At 40.1% G+C, this 27,042-nt stretch overlaps 2 protein-coding genes across 20 annotated transcripts in view; both read left to right on the top strand.

The window, feature by feature from the left end:
• znf512b (zinc finger protein 512B) overlaps positions 1-20,185 on the top strand; it is a 163,535-nt gene extending 143,350 nt beyond the window's left edge. For 5 of the 14 annotated variants that reach the window (XM_053240798.1, XM_053240795.1, XM_053240794.1 and 2 more), the window contains 5 exons: positions 9,175-9,495; positions 18,068-18,169; positions 18,325-18,387; positions 19,188-19,286; positions 19,436-20,184. In XM_053240798.1, coding sequence (XP_053096773.1) covers positions 9,175-9,495; positions 18,068-18,169; positions 18,325-18,387; positions 19,188-19,286; positions 19,436-19,879 — 1,029 coding nt within the window. In that variant the 3' untranslated portion in view covers positions 19,880-20,184. Of the gene's footprint in view, positions 1-9,174; positions 9,496-18,067; positions 18,170-18,324; positions 18,388-19,006; positions 19,314-19,435 lie in introns of those variants that run through there. The other 9 variants (XR_008304220.1, XM_053240801.1, XM_053240792.1 and 6 more) reach the window with 9 other exon arrangements.
• A 603-nt stretch (positions 20,186-20,788) lies between these two features.
• uckl1b (uridine-cytidine kinase 1-like 1b) overlaps positions 20,789-27,042 on the top strand; it is a 52,988-nt gene continuing 46,734 nt past the window's right edge. For 3 of the 6 annotated variants that reach the window (XR_008304347.1, XM_053241015.1, XM_053241016.1), the window contains exon 1: positions 20,793-25,968. Coding sequence is in view for 5 of the 6 variants with exons in the window: in XM_053241015.1 (XP_053096990.1) it covers positions 25,806-25,968 (163 nt within the window). In the remaining variant the exon portion in view is untranslated. Of the gene's footprint in view, positions 25,969-27,042 lie in introns of all 6 variants that reach the window. The other 3 variants (XM_053241018.1, XM_053241017.1, XM_026920630.3) reach the window with 3 other exon arrangements.

Genomic DNA, 27,042 nt, shown 5'->3' with positions numbered 1-27,042 from the left:
TTCTCCTGTTGAATTTGCTGGTACAATCCTAAATTCAGAGGTCCATAAATAATGCCAAGCCGTCCTGGACCTGAGGTACCAAAGCAGCCCCAAACCATGATATTCCCATCCCCATGCTGCATGGTTGGGATGATCTTAAGTGAAAATGCAGTGTTTGGTTTTCCCACAAAATAATGCTTTTCATTTAAACCAAAAGCGTAATCTATTCACAGAACATTTTTCCATTTGACTTCTGGCTTATCCACATGGTCTTGAGCAAACTTCACATGGGCAGCAGTGGGTTGTTTTTTTTTTTTTTTTTTGAGAGTAGTGGCTTCCTCCTTGATAGCCATACACACCGTTCTCGTTCAATGTTTGCCTGGTGGTGAACTCATGAACATTGACATTACTCTATGCAGGAGTGGCCTGTAGGTCCTTAGGTGTTACCCTGGGATTCTTTGTTACTTCCCATAATATTATTTGCTGTGATCTTGGACTGATATTTGCTAGACAACAGTCGTGCTGAATTTCCTCCATTTGTATATCATCTGAACTAGTTTTTCTGCATCACGTAGTGACATTTTTGCATCGTGTGCAACGTATTTCTTATCTTAGCAATATTACTCTAGTAATATTACAGTATCTACATGAACATCAAATGAGAGACTAGAGTCAGTAATCACACCAAGGTATTCCACTGCTGCACATGATGTAGCTGACAGGCCATCCAGAGTAACTACATGAATAACTACATGTGGAGCATTTTCAAAGTGTACAGTAGCTGATGTGATTGTACACTTTTTTGGTTTTCTATATTTAATACAAATGCCACTTTTAAATTAAGGCTGTAATGAGTTAAAATAGGCACAAATTCAGCATATCAGAATGAATATTCTCCAACAAATTTCCAGTAATTCCTGCTTTTTGTTTTTTTAAACCGAAACAACCAGGTTCAAGAGAAAATCTGTAAATTCCAGTAGCAATTCAGAATGTATCTCTGGTGGTCTGTAAATAGTAATTAGTGGAAATGACAAAGTTTTTCTTGCTATGTACATGTAGTAGTAATAATAGCATTGGTACAAAGTACTTCAAATAATTTAAATTATTCTGATTTCTGAGTATCACTTCAGTACATATGTGCTGGCTGTGTGTTCAGTATGAAATAATTTTATGCTAATTAGATCAGTAAAACTTTCTGTATATTTTTGCTTTTCTGTTTAGTCTTTTTCTTCTTAGGTGTTATTTTGTGTTCCACTTTTGATTGGTTTGTCATTATATTACCTCTTGAGTCTTTATGTCTTGCAAAGTGTTGAACTGAGCTTTTAGATCTTCTATATCACTTTTTTGTATGGTGCCAAGTTTCTCATTTTGCTCTAACTCTGGTTGTGTGTTTGATTTGGTTTTGTTTTGTTTTCAATCAAATCCCTTGCACATGGACCTACAAACACCTAATTGTTAAAGACACATTTTAAATTAAATGAAATAGTGATCATAGATAATTTCAGACTGGGATAGTGTGACTAAATATATCATCTATATTTATGCCAAATTTCAGCATTAATTCAAGGGTGTGTCTGCTGTAATGAGTGGGTTATATTCTGACTGACCTCTACTGAGTTTAAAATATACATAAATCATTAAGTAGACTTCTATTTTGAGGGTACATGTGTTATGTTAATAAAAAATACTTTGAGTTAAATTAATATCCAGATTCCTGTGTAACGCCTAAAGTATCATTATAAATAATTGCAATGCTTCCTCCATGGCCAATTATACTGTAACAAAGGGCTCTCAGGCAGGTTTTAGGGATCCATATGCAGAAGGTTTATTAAGACAAAAGGCAGGGTCAGAACATTCCAGGTCAAATACTAGTTAATCTAAGAGAATATTCAGTCCAAAACACAATCCAAAACATGGTCAGAAAGGCAGGCAGGGTCAATAATCCAATAATCAAACATAACATCAAATCCAAGAGTTGGAACAAAGGCAGAGATGAGACAAGACAAGGCAGGGTCACAAACAGTAATTGATCACAATACAAACAGCTCTGAACTTCCACAGCTGACAGGGCAATCTATAAGGCTTCACACTGATGCTAAAGTTCATGTGCTTTATATAGATGGTTAGGGTGGTATGGTGGGGTGCAAAAAAAGATGGAGGTCTTCATCCTTGCATAGATTACCAGGGCCTCAACATAGAGGCCCTGGTATGGTGACTATCAAAAACTGCTACTCCACTCATGTCCACTGCTTTTGAGCTACTGCAAGGATCCACTGTGTACACAGAATTGAACCTCAGGAATGTCTACCACCTGGTCCACATCAAGGATGGACATGCATGCATTCAACACCCCAACAGGTCACTATGAGTACCTGGTCATGCCGTTCAGGCTGATGAATGCCCCAGTGGTCTTCCAGACCCTCATCAATACATGCCCAAACACTTTGTCTTTGTTTATTTAGAGGTCATGAAAACAAAAACAAACTGGCCTTGGGGGAATCGAGGCACTGGTTGAAGGGGGCCCAACAGCCATACACTGTGTGAACTGACCACAAGAATCTTAAATATATTCAGCAGGCCAAGAGACTAAACCTCTGCCAGGTTGACAATGTTTTTCAACAGATTTCAGTTTACACTTTCCTACCATCCTGGTTTCAAGAATCTCAAACCATGTCCCCTTTCCAGACTGTTTCAACCACCAGAGCTAACCTGAGACCCCTGACCCATTGTCCCTAATTCCATCATTGTAGTCCCAGTTCGGTGGGAAATTGAGACTGCGGTCCGTCAGGCCCAGTGGGGAGAGCCAGAGCCAGGACACACCCAGGTACTGCAATGGGGCATGGTTCACACCTTGCTGGTCACCCAGGTACAACGCGGACCCTGGACTTTATCAAGAGTTGCTTTTGGTGACCCAGCATAGAAGCAGATACGTGGGATTTTGTGACTGCTTGTACCACCTTTGCCCAGAGCAGAGATCCCTGACAACATCTCCAGGTACTACTCCTTCCACTACCCATCCCCAAATGACTGTGGTCCCCCATGGACCATGGCTGCTAGACTTCATGACTACTACACACCTCTCTAAGTAATTCAGTCATTCTAGTGATAATTGATGTGAAAAGGCATGACGTTTGATCCCCATACCTAAACATCCCCTCTGCTCAAGTTACTGCTGAACTATTGTGTATGCATGTGTTCTGAGTCTATGGTCTCCCATTTGCCCTGGTGTCTGACTGGGGGCTACAGTCTACCTCCCAGTTCTGGAAGGCATTCTTTCAGCTGATTGGGGCATCAGCCAGCTTCTCCTCTGGTTTCCATCCTGAGTCCAATGGCCAGAAAAGGTTGAACCACGAACCTGGAGACAACTCTGTGCTGCCTGGCATCCACTAACCCAAGATCCTTGAGCAACTACCTCCTGTGAGCAGAATATGCACACCACTCTATGCTGCTCTTCTACCGCTATTCCCGGAGCAGAAGCCTGAGGGTCCCTTCAGCTTCAGAGGTTCATCTGTTGCTGTCGGCACACCTGCACGAAGGTGCAGTGGGTTCTGCATTGGGCCTCTCAATGCCAGCAGCTTCAGACCAAGCTCTCCACCCAGGACCTTCTCCTGCAGGTAGAGTCTCATAAACTGGCTCCCCAGTTTGTCGGCCCTTTCAAGGTGCTGCATAGGGTCAATCCAGTGGCATACCATCTCTTTCTTCCCTGGTCCATGTGGATCAATCTCACCTTCCATGTTTCCCATTTTAAATCTGTCATCAGCCCCTTTTCCCCTGCAACCCACCCTCCTCCTCGCCCATGTCTCATTGAGGGCAAGCCTGCCTTCAGTATCCGCTGCCTGCTGGACTCTCATTCAGTCCATGGGCACATCCAGTACTTGGTGGACTGGGAGGGTTATGGCCCAGAAGAACACCTCTGGATTCCTACCTGGAACATTCTCTACCCAGACTTAATTTTGAATTTCCAATGACGCCGTCCTGATCATCCCCAGAGGAAAGTCAGGAGCTGTTCATTGGAGGGGTGGTCCTGTTAGGGTTTTGAATTACATAGACTTTGGACACTAGATAGACATTCTGTCTTTGTGTTTTTTCTTTTGACTTGCCTTGTTAACCTTCTTTATTGTTTTCATCTTTCTCTGATTTGCTAGGCTATTTAAACCCTCCCTTTTCTTTGTTCTTTGCTGAGTCCTCGTGTTCATGTGAGTACCAAGCCACTGTCTGTGCCTTTTTTTTAGTGCTTTATCTTTTGCTGCCTGTCTTTTTGACTTTTCAGTTCTTTTATGATTTTTGCCTTTTTGGTCTTTTTCGTGATTTTCTTTTCCTTTTTTTTTATTATTTTGTTATTTTTGGCCTCTTTGGATGATAATAATAATAATAATAATAATAATAATAATAATAATAACGATAATAATAATGATACATTTATTTTATATAGTCCCTTTCTCAGACCCATGGTCACTCATGGTCACAAAGAATAAAATAAAATAAGCATAAAACTACATACACAAAATAAATAAAAATACAATATAAAAACAGCCAATAAACAAAAGAAATTAATAGATGTGACAGCCAGTCTACAGGAAACCAGGATATCTTGCCCAATAGAAAAAGATAAAGCTAAGCTAAAATGCAAATAAAACAGGTAAAGATAAAAGAAAGAGGAACTGAGGGTTTACCAAGGTCTGGCAGGATGGTAGTGTAGTGTGAATAGGTAGGTCTTGAGTTTAGATTTAAACAATGGAAGAGTTGAACATTCCAGAGTTTAGGAGCAGCTGCCCTAAATGAATGGTCACCCATGGAAGACATGGATGTGCAAGTGGTACAGAACCAGGATTATGTGAGCAGATTTTTTTAGTGAGGGTCAGTAACCGGGCTGCTGAATTTTGAACATGCTGTAGCTTATTTAAAGAATGTGATGGAAGACCAATAAATAGAGAAGTAAACTAAACAGTGAGGTAATGAAAGCATGGACCAGGGTTACAGGAGCACAAAAGCTAAGGGAGGAACGGAGGAGCAATATTGCAAAGTTGAAAGAAGGCAGTTTTGGTGACAGATGAAATATGACAATTAAAGTTCAGTGATGAGTCTAATACAATGCCAAGGTTACGAGCTGTCTCAGAAGGAAATATGTCAGTGCCGTCAATGGTCAGGCAGAGGTCATTAAACTTACATAAAGCAGCCTTTGTTCCAGTAATAAGGATTTCTGTCTTTGCACTGTTTATTTTTAAAAAGTTAGCTGACATCCAGTGTTTAATATCACAAAGGTAGTTTATTAAGGAAGAAGGAGGAAGTGAAGTAGAGAGTTTGGAGCAGAGATAGATCTGGGTGTCATCTGCATAAAAAAGAAATTGAAGGCCATGGTGACAAATAATGTAGCCAAGTGGAAGCGTATAGATAGTAAATAAGAGTGGGCCTAAAATAGAACCTTGGTGAACTCCCTGAGAGACATTAACAGTGCGAGATTTGAATTTGCCAATAGAGATGAAATGCAGTCTATTTGTGAGATATGATGTGAACCAGGCCAAAGCTGTATCACAAATGTCTAATTGAGACCGAAGACGGGAGAGCAGTACGCTGTGATTGACAGTATCAAAAGCAGCAGTAAGGTCCAAAAGTATGAGAATGTTAATGGAACCAGAGTCAGCTAAATGAAGAAGGTCATTAACTACCCTGAGTAGGGCAGTGTCTGTACTGTGTGTACTGGGAGTGAAAGCCAGATTGAAAAGGTTCATACAGTCTATTGCTGGAAAAATGAGACTGAAGTTGTGAAACAGCAACATTCTCCAGGAGCTTAGATAAAAGTGGAAGGTTGGAGATGGGTCTGCTAAGGACTTCTGGGACCAAAGAGGGTTTTTAAGGATGTGAGTAACTGTGGCAGTGTTAATGGAGATGGGAAACAGAACCTGTGGCAAGACAAGTGTTTATGATATTAGAAATGGGACCTGAGACAGTGAGTAAACATGCCTTGAGAAGTGGAGTAGGAGATGGGTCAAAGGAGCATGTGGAGGTGCTGGATTTAGCAAAAAGGTCACTTATGTCTGATGGATCAAATGGGGTGAAACAGTGAAAAGGACTAAGATTGGGGAGGGGGAGTAAGTAAGCTGACTCTCAGATGAAGGATGAGGGGAAAGTTCATAAATGTCAAAAAGTTAGGAAAATCATTTCAAAGCCTAACAGAACCTGTTAGAGTGGGGGAGGGTGGCCGAAGTATTTTATTTACAATTTTGAAAAGGCAGTTTAGTTTGCTACTGCCTGCATTAATGAAGAAAGATAAGTAGGCTGATTATTGTTGTAAATAGCACCTCTGTACTGTTTCATGTGTTTGGTGTAGGCTAGGGAGTGAACATTGAGGCCAGTTTTTTGTAAAGCCACTCAAAATGCGATCCAGCAGCTTTCATGGTTATAAGTTCTGAAATGTACCATGGAGAGGTATGGGTGGAAGGGACAGACCTAGTAACTTGGGGGCCAAAAGTGTTAACAGTGTTTGAAGTGAGAAGATTGTAGTTGGACACCAGTTCATTACATGACCAGGAAGAAGTAAGAAATGAGGAGACGTCAACTGTGTTGGAAAAAGACAGTGGGTTAATGGAGTTGCATTTGCGATAACATATAACAGATGTTTTGTTATGTTTATGTATAGAGGTTTAAATGCTAAACTCAATAAGCTTGTGATCAGAAATACCTAGAAGGGTGCCACAGGGGTGAGAGATGTCTAAGCCAGTAGTGCAAACAATATTTAAAATAAGACCCTTAGTGTGAGTAGGGAAGTCAACATGTTGCATAAATTCAAAGCAATCAAGGACAGACAAATATTCAAAGATCAGAGCACATGAAAGTTAGTCTAAATGAATGTTAATGTCTCTCAAAAGGAGAATTTTACAGCAAACAGAGGAGGCAATTGTGAGCAGTTCATTAACATCTGACAGAAACTGTGGTGCTGGCTTGGGTGGTTGGTAAATCAAAATCATTAGCATAGGGACAGTATTCAAAAATTGTCTAGAAATTCAAATGATGTAACTTCAATGAGTTCAACAATTTTAAAAGGCAGTCCATTTTTTAAAATAACACCAAGCCCACCACCCCTTCCATGGAGCAACATAGCTATAATCAGGTGTGTTTTCATTTTGATAAGTGTCTCAAAATCTGGTTGAGATTGCGGACAAAGCAACTCTCAGATCATGTTGAATGTCCAGTTGGTTTCAGTATTTGCTTTTGATTTGTGTCATTGTAGAGAACCCACTTTCACAAAGGTAGGTTGTAGTGAAAGGCAGTGTTACCTTAATGGCATGACTGGCAAGTTCTGGATACTCATCAGTAACACTACACCAGAACAGGGGGAGCATCATCTTGGTGAAATTCTGTTTCAATGTGCGGTCACATGAGAGCTCCACCAGCTCACTTTCCTTGTTACTTGGCAGCGCAATGCTCTCCGTGATCCCATATCCATGTGCCTTGCCTGTTCATCTCTGGGAAATAGTAGGCAAACATTGTTGTAAATTTTCCAAGGTGCTCCAGCATCACTTTCCTAAATGCATCACTATCTGAAGTACTCATGTTTGATTCCCTATAGCGGACAATGTGAAATGTATCAAGTCTACCCCTAAAAATGTGTTTGCCCCACAATTTCAGTTTCTTTTTAAAAGTTTTGACTATCTGCATGTTCAAATGAATTGTGTCCTCTTCCATGCATAGATGCATTTAATGTTTTGAGATGGTCAAAAATATCTTCAAGATAAGCCACGTGTGCAAGCCACACATCACTGTTGCTCACCTTAGTAGTGTTGTTTTCTGAGAGGAAAACTGCAATTTCTGTTCTGAGTTCATAAACATGATACAGTACTCTCCCCCTCAAATGTCAATGGACTTCTGCATGGTAAAGCATCTGTAGATGCTCGCTGCCCATCGCCCTTTGATAATATCTTTCAGTGTCTTGTGGAACACTGGTACAAGATCTTTGGCTGCGAGTGCTTCTTTGTGCAGGAAACAGTGGTTTCATATAGCACTAGGTGCCCTGGCCATGATCTGCTGCACAACCCCCAATTTCTTTGCTGCCATAGAGGCAGCCCCATTGATTGTAACTCCAACACACTGAAATAAAGATCGACTGTGTTGAATATGGCTTCTGTAGTTGTGCTTGTCGGTAGCTCTGCACTGAACAGAAACTGCTCCTGAAAATCTCGATCCCATACATGCCTAACATAAACTAACAGGATGGCATGATTGGATACATTGGTTGATTCATGTAGTTGGAGTGCATAATAGTCATTTGCCTTAATGCACGATCCCGCTGCTTTATGTCTTAGGACATATCTTGTATTTTCCTCCCTATGGTGGCAGTGAGATTTTTTTCAAATGATTTGCAGGAGATTCACTGAGAAGCTCTCTGGTTATGTTTACTGCAGTGGGTCAGAACATCAGAATGGGGAAAAAGTGTGATCTCTGTGACTTAACCATGGCATGAATGTTGGTGCCAGATGGGCTGGTTTGAGTATTTCAGAAACTGCTGATCTCTTGAGATTTTCACATAAAACAGTCTCTACACAGAATGGTGTGAAAAACAAAAACACTGAGTGAGTGACAGTTCTGTGGGTGGAAATGCCCTGTTGATAAGAGAGGTGAGAGGAAAATGGCCAGATTTGTTTGAACCTCCAGGAAGGATATAGTAACTCAAATAACCACTCATTACAACCATGATGAACAGAAAAGCATCTCAGCATGCACAAAACATCAAACCTTGAGGTGGATGGGCTACAAGAGCAGAAGACCACATTGGGGTTCCACTCTTGTCAGCCAAGAAAAGGAACCTGAGGCTATCATGGTCACAGGCTTACCCAAACTGGATAGTTGAAGGTTTAGGAAAAAATCACCGGGTCTTTTTCCAGTCTTCAACTGTTCAGTTTTGGTGAGTAAAGTGGATTATGTGTGTGTGTTGGTTGTCTAGAAATCTATTATCTATAATTATGACAATATTTACTTGTTACTCATACATGTTATTTAAGAGTAGTTTCAGAGGAGGAAGAGGCAAATTTATAAAGTGAATGATTATTGTTTTGTTAAAACAAACTCCCCAAACTAAAACCTCAAACGTTTGTAACCTTTGGAACTAAAGCCTTTGTAAATATGTGGCAATCAGACCAACCATTCTAAAACTATTGACAATTAAGCACACTTAAATTGAACATAAATTCCTCTTTCCAGGCCCCCATCAGTGAAGAAAGTGAGTTGGATTGTGTGAAGGAGGAAGAAAAAGAGCAGTCTCCCACTGACAAGACAAAATCAGATCTAGCCCATATGAAAATAAAGAAAAGAAGAGAAGAGAAGATGGAGAATAAAAAGGATGCCAGTGTGGAGGCCGAGGAGGAGTTGTTGGACCTAGAGCGCACTCCCAGTGGCCGGGTGAGGAGGCGCTCAGCCCAGGTAGCTGTATTCCACCTGCAAGAGATTGCAGAGGATGAACTGGCCAAGGACTGGGGAACCAAACGCCGCATCAAAGATGACCTTGTCCCCGACATTAAGAGGGTGAGGAAGGAGAAGGCTGTTCTTTTTTAACTTACACTTAAGTTTCAGAGAACTATTCACAAACACATAATGGCCATAGGGTGTTCTATGCTTCTGCCAACTACTTGACCACTAGATAAACTATGCTTTCAAATATATTTATTTAGCCACTATTACCATTATTATAAAACATGATTTTATTAATCCTCTTATAGCATTATTTTATTGTCACATAACAAGTCTATGTTTGTTCTCATTTTTTGAATATTAGTTAACATGTATTAATTTGAGCTCTGCAACTCAGATGGTTATATATACTATGTGGCCAAATGTTTGTGGACACCTGACCATCACACCCATATGTGGGCTTTCCACAAAGTTGGAAGCACGCAATTCTATAGAATGCCTTAGAATACTGTAGCATTACAGTTTCCCTTCATTGGAACTAAGGGGCCTAGCCCAAACATGCTCCAGCATGACAATGCCCCTGTGCATAAAGTGATGCCCATGAAGACATGGTTTGTCAAGTAGAAGTACCTGAGTGGCTAGCACAAACCCTGACCTCAACCCCACTGAACACCTTTGGGATGAACAGAAACACCAACTGTGCACCAAGACTTCTCGCCCAAAATCAGTGCTTGACCTCACTAATGCTTTTTTGGCTAAATGGGCAAATCCTAACAGCCACTTTCCAAAATCTAGTGGAAAGCCTTCTCAGAAGAGTGGAGGTTATTATAACAGCAAAGGGGGTCTAAATCTGAAATGATACATTCAGAAAGCACATATTGATGTGATGGTCAGGTGTTTGGTCAAATATTCTGTGTAACTATGGTTCTATGAGTGAGTGAAGCATTGCCAGGTCAGTTTCCTTTGGAACTAGTGGAGTTTCCTTGTTTGATCATGTCTTTATTCATCTCCTAACTCATCTACTAATAGCATATAGTCGTCACCTTGTGATGATGACTCGTGTAGCTTATAAAAAGTCCCCTTTTTTTCCTCAGGCCATTCTCATCAATTCAAGTAGCCCAGGTGACACAACTTGTCAGACAACATTTATATCTACATTTATTGATATTTATTCAATTTGGCATATGCCCTTATCCAGAGTGACTTAGAGAAGTGCTTTTTAGTCTCGATCAAAACATATCCTCATGCTAGTTTACTAGGTCAGAACCTAGGTACCTAAGAGTACCATCAGGCTAAAATCCCTATTAGGGAGGTCAGTACTGTATGAACAAAAACAAGACATATATAATTTCAGTGCTTCCATGATTCCCTATCTATCTATCTATCTATCTATCTATCGGAAATGTGAAGAAAATGAGAGCTTATACCTGTACTTGCCAAATATTCCTGCAGCTCATTTAATGTTGCTTTAGGTCTCTTGGCAGCCTCCCTGATAAGTTTTCATTTTGTCCTTTTGTGAATTTTGGAGAGATGTCTTGTTCTGTTTTCGTGTCACTGTGGTGTCCCATTTTCTTCACTTGTTGATGTTGGCATTCAGGGTGTTCAATGGTACAGCTAATGTTTTGGAAAAACTTTTGTACTCCTCTATTGATTGATACCTTTTAAACAAAGCGATCCTGTACATGCTTTGTAAGCTCTTTGCAGACCATGGCTTTAGCAGTAAGATGAAATCAAGAAGAAAATCCTACAGCTGATCTTTTGGGGGGTTAATCATAATAACTTTATTGATAAAGTACATGATCATTTCTTTTGAACATGAGTTTGAATGTGATTGGTTAATTCCAAGCACAGTAACATACCCATTATAAAACGGTGTGCACACTTGTGCAATCAGGTTATTATAAGTTTTTTCTCTTTTTCATTTTTTTCCTATAATGTTTCCATTTGTTTTTCACTTGAATTTTGTTGGTTGCTATACCACAGTAAAGGAAAAAGATCTGACATCATTTATCTTGGTTTCTCTTTACATCACAAAACCTGAAACTTTAATAGGGGTGTGTAGACCTTTATATCCATTGTATACTTTAGGGTTATTGAACTGAATTGAAGCAATTAAGTCAATTCAATCTGCTGAACAGACTCAAGAAATCCAATTGTAGTGGTAGCAGACAATAGCTCCTAAAGGTATCCTACTGTCTCAAAATGTCAGACGGAATGAGGTGATGATCTAGCAGCTCCTAGGCTTGTATTCCAGAGCCTGCGTGTTAGATAGCAGCATGTGTATCTTATCTGTATAAAAAATTCCAGTTTACAGTCACGTTTCCCGTTCTTTTTGTGTTTAGGATTTCTGTACCCTTTGCACCTGCAGTTATGGGCATTACCTCATCAAGGGCCAAGAACAACTGTGCCCCTTGATAGGGATAAAACTTGCATCTGCTGTAGCATTATGCACTTTGATACCATCGAGTATGCTCCTTTATATTCAGCAACAAGCTGCGTGGATGTACATGCAGGTCTTCATCAGCTTGTACCACTAGTAAGCCCAATAATCTCACTGATAATCAGACTTCTCTGGTCATGGGCTACCAGCACTCTCCAGCAAACTAGGCCTCAAGCTTTGAGAAAGAAATGCAGCCCCTGAAAGTACCTCAGGGTCTGTCTATAAATGCAAGGCAGCTGTAGGCTACAAAACTCCTCCAGGCGCTATTCTTCAATATGTTGTTGCATTGTCACTAACAGTTCTTGCATGTTAGTACTCTAGTTCTGTACTCTGCATTACAATGCAGTAAAAGTAATCACACCTCTTCCATGGGGCTGACTAGCAAATTGTTCTACCTGCTTCTGTTCCTGAAACTGCAACATGGCAAAGGTGCTTTTTCTTCCCAGGGGACTCTGTTGCTATAGTCCTGCTTTCTCAACTGTCCAGACGCATCACCTATTGCTCTGGTCGCTCTTTCTTATTTTCTTTCCTATCTTTCCTTGATTTCTTCATTTCAATCATGAAAGTGCAATGCAAGTTGTAACTTGCTTTTAGTTCATTTCATTTCATTACAGTTTTTTTTAACCCATTTTCAATGTCACCAGCACATCACCACCATCTACCAGTTGTTTGGGAGGCCACAGGCTATCGCAAATAATAGCTGAAATTCAGGAAAGAATTTCCGCTTTACGTTCCATTCAGAAGGATGAGGAATGATTGGACTTGATGCTCGCTACTCAACCAGCCAAGACAATAGCAGCTGCTGACATAACTGTCCCAGGAACAGAGACATTTTGCTAATTAACTGCTGGGATACATTGGGAGCACAGCCAAAGTTAAATCTAGCCTCTACCCCCGGGCTGGCGAATAACAGTACTTGGATTCTTGTTCAGGGAAAGAAAAACAGGGAGTAATAATGGTAGCAAGGAGCCTTCCCCATCCAAACAGGACATTATACTTGAAAACAGGTACAAAGTTCATTCTTCACCAGAATCAACTCCAGCCAGGTGGGTTAACCCTAAAGCATAGCATACTCCCTCATGGAATAGGGTTAAGCAGCCTATGCAGCCTGGGAGAACCAACACTCGAGCCATTGCTTTCAAGGAGACTGGTACTCGCCATGTGAACCGTTTTAGCCGGCAAAGAGCTAACAACACTCACTGCATTATTGTGTGTCCATACAACAAATATAACCAAAGAAAACTACATTCTGATCACCAAGCAGCACCTCCTTACCCCAAAACATTGTTCATAGGGGATGCAGTCATCAGGGATGTAAGGAGTAAGTTTTTAAAAAACTTTCAGCTTTTCTCACATTAGTGTCTGTGATATTTACACAAAAATACTGCAGATTTGTATGACTCATCTCACCACAGAAAAAATAACTGTGCATGTTGGATCTCACAACATTTGCAGACAAAAGTCTGAAATACTGAATCGGGATTTTAATCACCTGCTAGATTTTCTGGTCTTCTCCTGTACCCAAGTGTTCATCAACAATACCAGCAGTGCATAGGGGGATTGGCCATTACAGCAGACTGTTGTCATTAAACACCTGGCTCACCTCTGCATGTGCACATCACAAAAAGAATTTCATGACATTTTCAATATCTTCTGGAACCGTGGACCAGAACATCACTGGAACTGGAATGGCTGGCAGCAAACCTGTTTCACTGCATGACACATCCTCAGAACACACGCAGAAGCAACAGAAACATTGACAAGCTGCAGAACAGAACTATGGAGACAGGCAAGCTGCTGAACAAACTGAACAGTCAGCACATATCACTTGAGCATGCAGCTAACACCACTTGGATCTGATCTGCTGGAAACCATGCTGCTTTTCAGAACATTCCAGTCATCAAGAACTAACACATCATCAGATCCTTAAAGCTGCTGTACTGAATGTCCACTCACTGACAAACAAGCCTTTTATTGTTGCTCAGCTAATTGAAAATTACAGTATTGATCTTCTTTGTCTGACAGAGACATGACTTGATAGTAACAGTATTCAAATATTTAATAAAGCCTCTCCTCCCCATTTCTTCTACATTTGAATATATGGCAGTGATCACCCCATTCTCATACTTGTTATCTACCATCCACCTAGGCATCATGCAGATATTCTTGATGAGTTTGGAGGAAATGCTTTCTAGGATTTTAACTGTTTTAATTAATACTGAAGATTTTAATATTCACATGGATGTGCCCATAGATCTTATGACTGCTGAGTTTGTTAGAACTCTTTTGTTCGTGTACAACATGTCAGGTCCCACTCACAAGCATGGGCATAATTTAGACTTATTTCTTAACTTGATCTATATTCAGGAAAATAATACAAAGTTCTTCTTCGCTACCATAGATTGGCTGGCGAATCCCACCCCCCATATCTCATCTGAATTTCTCTTGGATGACATGTATTGAATTTTTAGTGAAAAGGTTACTGGAATAAGGATGAACATTGCTAGCATTCACACCATTGGACTGACTACCTTGCCAGCAGTCAGCTTTAGTAATATCATGTATGGTGAGTTGAGAGATGGATACAAATGCAGTTTAAGCATTTATTAGAGAGGCAGGCATACAAATCCAAAATGTGAGTGAAAATTGAGAATGAGAAACAGGCAGAAGTCAGGCGATGTACAAACAGCAATAGCTAGGGTTAATCCAAAATATACAGAACAGTGAACAAAACAAGCTCGACAACTGGAGAATAAGAACATAAAATGAAAGGCTTGGTAAAGTCAGATGGCAAACACTGGACATTACTTCGCGAAGTACAAGGACACACAGGGGGTTTAAATATACTAACTAATCAAGGGCAAACTAAACACAGGTAAGAATGATCATGACACATGATGAATGCAAGGGAGACAACCAATGACAAGACAGTGGAGGAGACAGGACATGAATGAAAACAAAAACACACATGGCCAAATAAACAAAGACATGAAAACAAGTGAGCACAGTGCCACTTCTTGCTGTTATGCGAGCTGAGGTCTTCTGCATGCAGTTCTCAGTGCGAGGGGGAAATTTCTGACAGACCTTCCTCAAACATTCCTCCCTGGGCAACCCCCAAGGTCCTGAGGCAGGCATTGTCCATCATGGTGACCTTTCCCAGAGGAGCCGGGGAGCAGTCATGGGGCTGTGACAGGCTCGCCGGGGTCGTCCTTCCTTTGTTCTTTGCATCCAATAATGATAACGTCTATCTTCTCTTTATTGAACTGTAGAAAATTTATCTATGTTGAGCATAGCCTTGAGTTCATCCCAAACTACATTTTTCTTTTGCTCAGGTAAATGTTAGGGGCAGCCACGTACCACCACACTTGGGGGAGTCTCACTTGGTGGTCTATGAGTTTTGTGTGAGGCGAAAACACATTGGAAAATTCCCTTTGCAACATGGCAACCTGTGCTCTCTGGAACAGAGAGATGGTCTCCACATGGGACCAGGGTGGAATGAGGTGAGTTTTTTAAAGGCACCTCCAGTCCCAGCTACTCCCCTCTCCAGAACTACTGTCACCAGAGCCACAGGAACCACCTCTCTCCATGTTCACCTGGCATCATCGTTGGCTTCCCCAACTCCCCTTGTGACCTCAAAGGGCCCTTGGCACTTTGCAAGTAATTTAGAGCTCGATATGGGAAGTAATACGAGGTGAGAACTTTTGCTCTCAGGTCCAGAAGTATTGAATTTTTTTGCATTTCTTTTTACTGAGTGAAAGTCCCTCCTCCCAGTTTTCTCAAATGACCTCTAAGATGGAGTGGGGCTTGCACCTGTATATTAATTCAAATGGAGAGAATGCAGTGAAGGCTTGTGGGACTTCTCGTACTGCAAATAACAGGAGTTCTAGCCACTTATCCCAATTCCATGTTTTTTAGCGTTTGATTAATCTGCCTTACGAGGCCATCTTTTTTAGGATGGTAAATGCTAGTGCAAATCAATTTAATCCCTAATAATTCATAAAGCTCACACTGTGTTCATGACATAAACGTAGTGCCCTGGTGAATCAGAATCTCTCTTGGGATTCCAACTTGGGAGATTACTAGGAAGACTGCTTCTGTGCTGAGATGTTGCATAGAGGCACTGATACCTGATATTGCATTGCATAATCCACACAAAGTAAGTATGCATTGCATAATCCACACAAAGAACTAACACAAAGTGATACCCTTGCAAGCACTTCTCCAATGGCCCAAAAGGTATATTCCAATTCTTTTGAAGGGGACCCCGATTAAGGATAATGGGTGCAATGGCATTTTTGGGGTGGCTAGCAGGTTCAGTAGGTGGTATTCTCAGCTTCCCGCACACCACCTGTGTACATCACCATGAATGCCTGGCCAATAGAAACAAGCTATTAGAGTTTTATCCTGTCCTAGATGCCCCATCATGGGATTATAATGAGCTGCATGGAAAAGCATTTTCCTGGGGCTTTTCGGGACCAATAATTGAGTGGTCTCTTCCATTGTGTGAGTGTCCTGTGTCACTCGATATAACCTATACTTGATAATTTAAATATATGGGTAATATAGGTGAATTTCTGGCTGGATTATTTGACCATCTATTGCTCTCACTTGGTCAAAAGCATGGTGAAGAGACTCGCTATGCATCTGTTCCAAAGAGAAGTCCCCAAGGGGAAGACCACCCTCAGAATCATCAGTGCTGCACAGATCCCACACCACGCTACACTGTGGCAGAACCCATCCACCATCATAATGTTTTAACATTTTCCTAAACCCTGGCCAATTTGTCGAGTGAACGGGTGAGGCTGGAACTAACCACCACCTCCACCATATGTGTTTGGCCCCAGAAATTTATTAATATGGGCATCAGGGGATATTTGTGAATATCCCCATGGGCACACCTAAACTTCACAAATCGTGCATTTCTCAATGCCTTGCCTTGAATCAGGCTTTGGTGGACAGAGGTCTGATTACACCCTGAGTCCCCCAAGGGACCTGATGTGTACTTCCTTGGCCAGTTTCTGCTCAATTGGGGGAAGCCTGAGGCACATCGGGGATCAGGATCAAGGTTCCCAACTCCATGAGGGAACACTGATCCTGGAAATGCCCTGATTCCCCGCAGCACCAACAAACCTGCCCGGGCTTTGCCCTAGTTCTGGTGGGCACAGGATGTTCCCCCTGTGGACAGAGAGATGGAGCATGGTGAGACATTAGAGAGGTAGGGGAAGGAAGGGAGGAAAAGAGGGGTGAAAACCAGGTCTGAGGTGTCGGTTTCAGGCCCCCAGCACCTCAGATCCAGGGAAAGAGAAGGGAGAGAAGAGAGAGCAGGTGAAAAACAGAGAAGCCTGGACCAGGAACCACCACCAGGTGATCCTCCACCAATTGAATGGCTTCATCCAGGGACATGGTCCGGTGGCACTGGACCCACTCTGGTGTTCCCGTTGGTACTTGAGCGATGATGCTCCAGTAACATCAGCTCAGTGGTCTGTGTCCCGCTCCTCTGCCAGCAACCACCAATGACAGGAGTCCTTCAGCTGCTGCACATAGGCAAAGGATTGGCCGACCTCAGTGAGCTGCAGTTACTGGAAGCAATAGCAGCTGCAAGACCACCAGCAGGTAGTCTCCAGATACTCCAGCTGTATTCAGGGCAGCAGCTGCTGGCCAGTTTCTGGAGAGCAGATATGCTCCTGAGAGAGGGCTTCAAAATGCAGCTGCTACTCATTGCACAGGTCGAGAAGAGCTTGGTGTTGGATTTGGTGGAGGCTGGCAGGGGAATTTCTGAGTCCTCCTTCTGAGTCTGAGTCCTCCTTGATCCTGAGATTTCGGCAACACTGTAGAACCTGGTGTGTATGGGTGTGGAGGAAGACTCGGGAGGCAGGTGGAATTTTAGTAGAGCTTTGGGTTCACTTTTTTTTCACGCATTACCTGCCGGTTTAACCCACCTCCTCTCATAGCTGACACTTGACCATGCTCCCACTGCCACAATTCATTAATCATATATCTTTTAATGTTCTAATGTTCTATCAAAGCTTTTCTTGTATTAAGTGCTATATCCATTACCATTTAATGTTTTACTGTTTTATATAATTGTCATTTTGTAAAGCACTTTGAACTGCTTTTAATATGAAAGGTGCCACTAGCTCTGAGGAAATGAGCTGAATAAAAGAAAATGGAACCACTACTACCACTTAGGTGTTATCAGGTAACTTCTCCAGGATCTTGCCATTGTTCTCCCTTTTTGTCTTTTAGCTGAATTACACACGACCAGGCCTTCCCACCTATAACCCTGAAACCCTGGATACTTGGAAAAATGAAGTAAAGGAGAAAGGTTTCATCTGTTGTCCCAATAGTGTAAGTAGTATACTTTTTCTAACAAACCAATTCACTCCTTTATAGAAATAAAAATACTGACCATATATACTTGAGATACAATAACATCTCAACTGCAATAGTTTTTTGTTTGCTTGTGGTCCCCTGTGCAATAACTAGCTTATTTCCCTTGACAGAGCTGTGAGGCCATTTATTCAAGTGTATCAGGACTCAAAGCTCACCTTACCAGCTGCATCAAGGTACAAAGCTGACTTCTGTTGTCTATGAACATTTACATGTACAAAATGATCTGATAAATGCAAAAGATTTGGGAAATCATAGTCAGAAATTAAATAATCTGGTAATAAATCTGGTAAGAACATGAGTCAGTGATTACTTTATTAGTGTTGCTAATGACCTAATATTGCTTGTTGCTAATATTTTTTACTATTATTACTATTACAAACAGTGAGTAAATTGTTATTGTTGAAATAATGTAATCAAACCAAGTGTATCTTGCACTCAAGAAATAAGCACCTGAAAAAAATGCAATTCTATGATGGACTCCAATTGTGCGTACACTCCTGTTAGTTATGTTAGAGACACAGGCTCATCTTCACTGCTCAGAAGTGCAGACATTTTGGAATTCAGTGCTAAATAGCCAGTGTCACCAGGGATTTCTGTTATGGGAATAAACACAAAACCATTTCTGTCATCTCTGTTAGTATTTCACATGTATATAGCTGGCCAAGTAAATTAAGACAGTTCAGCAGTGTTCTCCCTGGGCATTCCAGAATGAATCTTTCATTAACAAATTAATGTTTCATGATTTGTTAATATTAGTAGCCTATTAAGACATTCTGTTTTTGTATTTGTCAGATCATGCTGTCTTCACACCAAAATCAATGCACAGAGAATTTTTAAAACATTTAAATTGCTGTTCCTCATCTCAGAGTTTTTGAAACAGGTAAAATTTGAAAGGAAACTAGATATCCATATTGATATGATGCACCTTTTCTGAACTGTTTCACTGTCTCAGTTTAATTCTACTTCCAAACAGGGAGGGGTCATTGTGGGGAAGTATACATGCTTACTGTGCCAGAAGGAATTCAGCTCTGAGAGTGGGGTGAAATACCACATTTGTAAGACACACTCTCAGGTGAGCCATAGAACATACATAAAAACACTCTCAAGCACCCACACTCAAATACATGCACACACTTTGTCAAATACATAATATTTACCCACACAGACACACACATGCACATCCCTACACACATAATTTATTTGACTTTCCCTTGTCACAAGACTAGTGCACCAGTGTCAGCTGCTCTCACCTCCTCTTTCTGCACACCCTGCTGTCCCCTCATTTTAATTCAGAATTGGTTTCGAGCAACAGGCCACGTGTCTAACAGCAAGAACAAAGATTCACAGAGCAACAACCTGCAGAAAGACATGAAAAATGGAGTGCCCTGGAAGAAAAGGGGTCGGAAACCCAAAGAACGTCTGGCTGAAACAGCATCCACCCGAGAAAAGACTCTGAGTAGTAGCAATGGACCTTCCATGAATCACCAGACCCCACATCCAAACACAAGCCCAACACCAATACAAACATCAAGCCAGAACCCAGCCTGCACCACCCCTAACAATATCCCAACACCAACAGATGATATAAATCTAACCCACAATAGAGATTTGCAGCCTCCTGTTAAGAAGAGAGGCAAGCCTAAGAAAGCACCACTCACAGAGTAACATGGCTTTCACCACTTCAGTACCAGACAGGATGCTGTTAGCAATACGCCAGTAAACAAACAAAACAATACTTCATCTGTAAGTCATCACCCCTGCAATTAAATATTACACAGAAAATGGAGCTGATACAGAATAACACATGGTGGAGCAGATGAGAAAGTGTCAACAATTAGCTCTTGCATTAGTTTATTTTTAAACCCGATATATACATAAAACTGAAAATATTGGAATGGCAAGGACAATTCTTTTGTTTTTGCTATACACTGAAGACATTTGGGTTTGAAATCAAAAGATGAATATGAGACGGTAGATCAGAATTTCAGCTTTCATTTCCTGATATTTACATCTAGATTAGAACATGGCACCTACACATCTAAATGTAAATATCAGGAAATGAAAGCTGAAATTCTGATCTACTGTCTCAGAGTCATCTTTTAATCTCAAACCCAAGTGTCTTCGGTGTATAGCAAAAACAAAATAACTGGCCTTGCTGTTCCAATACTTTCGTAGGAGAATGTATACATAAAATGTGTCTACTGGTACACTATACAAAAATCATTTTTTTTCGTTCCATTTCAAAGTTAATTTCAGTAATTAAGCTAAAAAGGTGTAAAAAAAAAAAAAAAAAAGCTTATATAGCTTCAATATTTATATACGTGTGCATATACACTTACACATTAAAACATTATTAGAAACAAAGAAACATTTCTCACAAATAAAACGATTTCAAGATATTCAGTTAGCTTGTAGTGCTAATTTACTGCTAATTTACAGCTGGTGTTTTATCACACATACACACACACACACACACACATATATATATATATATATATATATATATATATATATATATATATATATATATATATATATATATATATATACACACAGTATTATGTATATCTATATCCATATATGAATGCTATACAGACCACCTTTTCCCAAAAGGTTGGTAAATATATTTTATTTTCTTTCTTGGTCAATGTTTCATTTGGTCAATATTTTAGTTAAAGGCACCTAAATGTTGGGTTAGATAGCTGTTGAAAGAGTCTGCTTCCTGTGCAGTGTTGTTTTTGTGGTTTGTGTCCAGTCTCTTGGAATCTGCTTGGTATTTTGCTTCAAATCTTAAGAGGACTAAGCTTGTACCCATGTATGACTGCCTTCCTATTTCTAGTAGCTAGTACTGTACAGCAGTTGGTTTTAGGTTATCCCTCAGGTGCTAGGAAAAAAATAGGTTATTTTAATAATTTGTGCTCTCATTTCATCAGAAAATAACCATGTAGCATAGGTCAAATACATAGGTTCAGTTAAGACATAAAGAAGATGTCAAGCAGAAAACTAATCCCTTCATGAATTCAAACAAGAACAAGTGAAGCTTGTCCAGTTCTCTGTATGAAATTGTTTACCTAGTATTACATACACTTACTGTAGCTTATAATTAATATCTAATCATGCAAATTTCTTTCTGATAAAAAAAAATAATTTTTCTAAAGCTATTGTAATCAACCGTGCCAATTTGCTAACTTGTCCACTGAAGGAGTCCCTCTCTTTTTTCCCATGCCATTCATTCAAGCGTCTCTCCAAACACCTCTCCAAAGCCCTGCCCTCCAAGGACAAGCATATGCACAGTTCATGTGTCAGTGTGGATGCAGGTGTGCAAGGAGTGCAACTGCTATGCTGGATCAAAAGTCTGCACCCACTAGTCTGGTGCTTTTGTAAGCTACATCTACAAAAATAACACTGTCAGCTAAACTCTGTCAGAACAGTTAAGTTTTGTTTTCTTTTGTTTTTTAGTCTAGCTAAGCTCTGCATATTATAATTTTACTGTTTGTGAAGATGAAAAATTTATACCAGAACCAAGCAAACTAATCTCTGAATCAGTTTTCAATCCCTTCCGCTCTGTCTTTCCAATGCTGAAAAAAACACACCACTGTTCACTCTTCTTCTTCTTTTTCTTTCTTTCTGGATGCTATTAGAACTTTTGGTCAAATGTCAGTCTTCTCTACCATTGATTTCGTACGTCAGTAATCTTAGAATAAACTCCTATTCCATCAAGCTAGTGCTTCACTGCTGTTCATTTATAGCTTACCCTTGTAAGAGGTGCCTGAGCTCATGCTGACAAACAGCGAGATGTTTCTTGTAAAGACATTACCTAATTAATTAATTAACTGGAACATGTTGACATTTTTAGTTGCTGATTACAGGACCCAGGAGGGAGAGAGAGATTTTTCTCAGATCATCTATTTTAATTTATCCAAAGTGTTCTTATAATCAATCACAGCAGCTGTAACTAAGTTAAATGTATATAGAGCTAAGTAAACAATTTTATTTAAAAATCTAAATTCATAACCCTGAGTTGGTTTGTGTAGGGCTTTTGATTCAGTTTGAGTCAGTTTGATTGGAGAGTCCTTGATACTGCTTTAATTCATTTGAGGCATGGAGCATTTTCATAATGCTTAAGCAATGCAGAGGCTACACATAGAGGCTTCAGTGTGACTATATGCAATGGTGGTAGTGTTTTACCCAATGGACAGAAATGGGACGTTATGCATTGAATTCATAAAGGAGGCTTAGAAACAAATTTTTTAAAATAAAAAAGACAAACTAAAGGTCTATTTCTTTATTGTTTGATGTAGGTTGATAATCCTGCACATAATGTTTCCCAATATTTTGTTCAAGGCACATTTGAAGAGAAAAAAACACTTGCACTTTCTTGCACTTTATTCTCCTCTCCCCTATATCCTCCTTAACTTGCAACCTCCTCCTGCCCCATTCTCTCCAGTGTAATGCAGTGGATAGGTTTAGAGTGTTCTTTCATGGTCATCTTCTTTTAATCATAATCTTACCTACTACAAGGGCAGCAGCAAGGCTGGATCTGCAAAAATGGTTATTAAACCATAAAGTTGATAATGTAATGTCTTATTTGGACGAAGAATATTTTAGCATATGACTGTGTATTCCCAAAACCTGTTATCAAGCATTGTTCCACGGTGCTGGGATCACACTGTGGTTCCATATTGCAATCCTGGTACAATATATACAGTTGACCCTTGTGTGGTTATGTTAGGATTCAGTTAAATGTAGGAATCCAACAATACCATTTTTCCCCCAAAACATGTATTTTAGTGCCCATTGATGCAGATACTGACACAGAAATGAGAAATCTACTTAGTTTTAAGCAATCAGGGTCATAATGGAACGTTATATTTAGCTCTGTTTATGTTGGTTGCTGCCATGTGCTGTTAGTAATGAACTTTTCGTCCTGAGTTTTAAGTTTAAGAAGTTATGGCATTTAAACAGTATGTTTAATATGGTGAGGGAGGCTGAGCTGAGCATGTAGAGCAGTATCAGTGAACATGGTCATTAAAAATGAATTGCATCTTCACTTGTGAGCAAAGTCTAGATGCTGGTGAGCAAGGGGAAAAGCATGTGTGCCTCACTGCTCAATGTTTGCAGAACTGAAGTGCTTTCAAGTATGGTTTCTCTGCATGCTTGCTTCAGTGCTTCCATGTTTGCAAATATAGTGCCTCAAGAAAGTATTCACCCACAGTGATTATTTCTCTTTTTGCTGTATTGCAACATCAAATTTAAGCATATCAGAATGTGAATTTTTTCTGCTCATTTGAAGTGACTCTCTATAAAATTAAATAAATATTTGGATGTCCTCAGAAAAATTTGAAAATAAAAAAATCTAAAAACTGCTTAAGTGATCAGCATACACCCCCTCAGTGTGAATTGACCTTTTGCCACAATTACAGATTTGAGTTGTCTCAGATGGTTCTTTATGAGTTTTGCACATTTTAATTTTGGCATTTTCTTACATTCCTTAATGCACATTTTCTCCAACTCTGCCAAATTAGATGGAGAATGTTGGTGGACAGCAATTTTCAGGTCATGCCACAGTTGTTCAATTGGACTTAAGTCTGGGCTTTGACTCGGCCATTCCAAAACAAAAACCTTTTTTTTTGCTCAAGCCATTTGTTCGTAGTTTTTGCCCTGTCGATCGGCTCATTGAGCTGTTGGAACATATATTTTCACTCTACATGTAGATGTTTGGCTGATTGGAACAGGTTCTCCTCAACAGTTTGCTTATACTGTAAGGTTGTCCTTCTTTGGACCACTTCCATGGTGCATTATGATGGCAAAAAGCTTTCCAGTTCCTCCTTCTGAAAAACGACCCTCGAATGTGATGCTACCACCAATGTGCTTGATCATAGGAATGGTGTTACCTGGGCGTTGGGCTGTATTTGGTTTGCACCAAACATTATGCTTTGCTTTATACCAGATGGCTGAACTTTATTAAAATAATAATAATGTTCATATTCTCTCTCATATTTTCCTCACATGCCCTTTCTAACCCTAGGCTTCCTTCTGGCCACTCTCACATAGATCTGTGAAGAGCTGAGGATATTTTTGAGGTCTGCCCAGGTTCTCCCATTTCAGCCAATGAGCTCTGTAACCCCTCCAGTGTTGTCACTGGTCTCTCGGACATTTCTCTGACAATTACACTTCTTGCACCAGCACTCAGTTTAGCCTGAGCTTGGTAGTGTCTTGGTTACACCATATTTTATCTACATTGTTATAATGGATTTCACAGTGCTCCTAAGGAGGTTCAAAACTTTGCTGATATTTTAATAACCTTCTTCATCTTTTTTCCTCCTAAGAGCTTCAGCTCGAAGATTCACAGACAGTTCCTTGGTCTTCATAACAGCAGGACTGATCTGATCTGCCATTTTAGCTGTGAGACCTCACAAAGTCAGATATATTTAGTGGACACAAGTGGATTTACAATTAACATAGGTGCACCATGTTTAACCTATTTAGTGTGAGCTCTTGAAAAATAAATCCTAATCCTAATTTAGATTGCTAAAAGAAAGGAAGGTGAATACTTATCAATTATGCAGTTTTTAGACTTTAAAAAAAAAAAAAATCTTAAATGCTTCATTTAATTTTATTTCTGTAAAGATACACTTCAAAATGAGCAGAAAAAAAAATCCACCTAAGGTTTTGAACTTGTGTCTTGCCAAATGATCCTTTTGCAACATCACACAGTACTGTTTATTTGGTCTCTAATACTGAATAAACTAAAGAGTGCTGTATCAATTTTTGTAGAGATACTCTTGTAATTAGTTCAACAATATGTCTTCCTAGTCTGCCATGTACACATATGCTGTAGTTTGGACTTAGAATACTGCAACAAATTTCATTTGAATTGACAGCAATACGACAAAACCCCTAATGAGTATTATCTTGCAGTTGTATGCACTGCTTAGAATATTTAGAATTTCCAAAGTGCAATGTAAATTGTATTTCTCTTTTTCTTCATGTTTGCTACTAGGCCATGAAATAGGCTTGAATTTGATGTGTTGGAGTGATGATAGATATTTTATTATCTTGCCTGTGTAGTGTGGCTTTTGTACCTTAGGGAGTGTTTAGATAATTTATTAACAAGGGTTTCCTTTTCTTTACCTATTTAAAACTAAATATTCAACCAACACACAAAACTCTGTCAAGAAATTTATGTAATATTTTATGACTGGAACTGAAGAATAAATGAAATGTGGTTTATTGAAACAGTTATAAAGACTTATTATAAAGATTTAACATATATAATGATGGGGCTAACAGTCTAGAAATGTTTTATTTCTCCAATTAAGTTTTTTAAATCTAGTTTACCAACAGCTCAAAACCCTTTGTTGTCTATTTTCCCAACACTGTATTGAGTGTGAATTAGTAACCCGCAAATGTTTAATAAAACATTGTTGACTAAAGACTGCCTCGTTGTTGTTTCCACAGTGGCTCGGTCTGTCTTTTGACTGCATATTTGTTCACCTAGTTTTGTCATCGCCATATATGACTATAGCCATTTGTCGATCTAAAAGAGAATACCTAGTTGGAAAAGAGCATCTTGGGAGTTGAAGTGCACATGAGTTCAAGTAGCGCACAGAGATGCTCTGATGAAACTATATATCCCAGGAAGCACCACGGCGGGGTGACGCCTGCTGAATCCAACAGCATCTACCCGTGCGCAGACCAGGAAGGCTTTCAGCGATGGAGTGCGGTGAAAAATCATCAGAGCGATCTTCAAGGTACATTACAAACAATCTTGGCTATAGTGTTTAACTTTTATTTCCATATTAGGTATAGCCAGTACAGCCATTTTAAATACTCAAACCCTCAGCTGTAGTACCGTGGTGGTGGACCTCTATGGTGCAAGCATGTTTGCATCAGTGTTCATGAAATCGCTAATGCTATTAATATTGAGCAGCAACCAGTTGAACCGTTGCTTTTGCAAATGCGCCGTGTTGTAATCTTTAGAAACTGCTTTAAACACTATATACGTCGGTTATGGCATCGTATATATTATCGTATATATTATATCATATTACATACATGTATGTGTGGGTGTGTGTGTAATATATATATATATAGACACACACGCGCGCACACACACACCGTGAAGCCATAACATTTAAAACCACCTGCCGAATATTGCGTAGGTCCCACTTGTGCCGCTAAAACAGCTCTGACCTGTCAAGGCATGGACTCCACAAGACCTCTGAAGGTGTGCTGTGGTATCTGGCACCAAAACATTAGCAGCAGATCTTTTAAGTCCTGTAAGTTGCAAGTTAGGGCCTCGATGGATCGGACCTGTTTGTCCAGCACATCCCACAGATTCTCGATCGGTTTGAGATCTGGGGAATTTGGAGGCCAAGTCAACACCTTGAACAGTTTTTCATGTTCCTCGAACCATTCCTGAACAATTTTTGCAGTGTGGCAGAACACATTATCCTGCTGAAAGAGGCCACTGTCATTAGGAAATCCTGTTGCCATGAAGGGGTGTACTTGGTCTGCAACAATGTTAGATGGTAGGTGGTACGTGTTAAAGTAACATCCACATGAATGCCAGGACCCAAGGTTTCCCAGCAGAGCATTGCACAGAGCATCACACTGACTCCGAAGAAGGTTTGCCTGCTTCCCGTAGTGTATCCTGCTGCCATCTCTTCCTCAGGTACACACACACACCTGGCTGTCCACATGATGTAAAAGAAAATGTGATTCATCAGACCAGGCCACCTTCTTCCATTGTTCCATGGTTCAGTTCTCATGCTCACGTGCACGTTGTAGGCGCTTTCGGGAGTGGACAGGGGTCAGCATAGGCA

Source organism: Pangasianodon hypophthalmus, chromosome 16, assembly GCF_027358585.1.
Source record: "Pangasianodon hypophthalmus isolate fPanHyp1 chromosome 16, fPanHyp1.pri, whole genome shotgun sequence".
Taxonomy (NCBI): domain Eukaryota; kingdom Metazoa; phylum Chordata; class Actinopteri; order Siluriformes; family Pangasiidae; genus Pangasianodon; species Pangasianodon hypophthalmus.
This window is presented reverse-complemented; position numbering and strand designations above follow the sequence as displayed.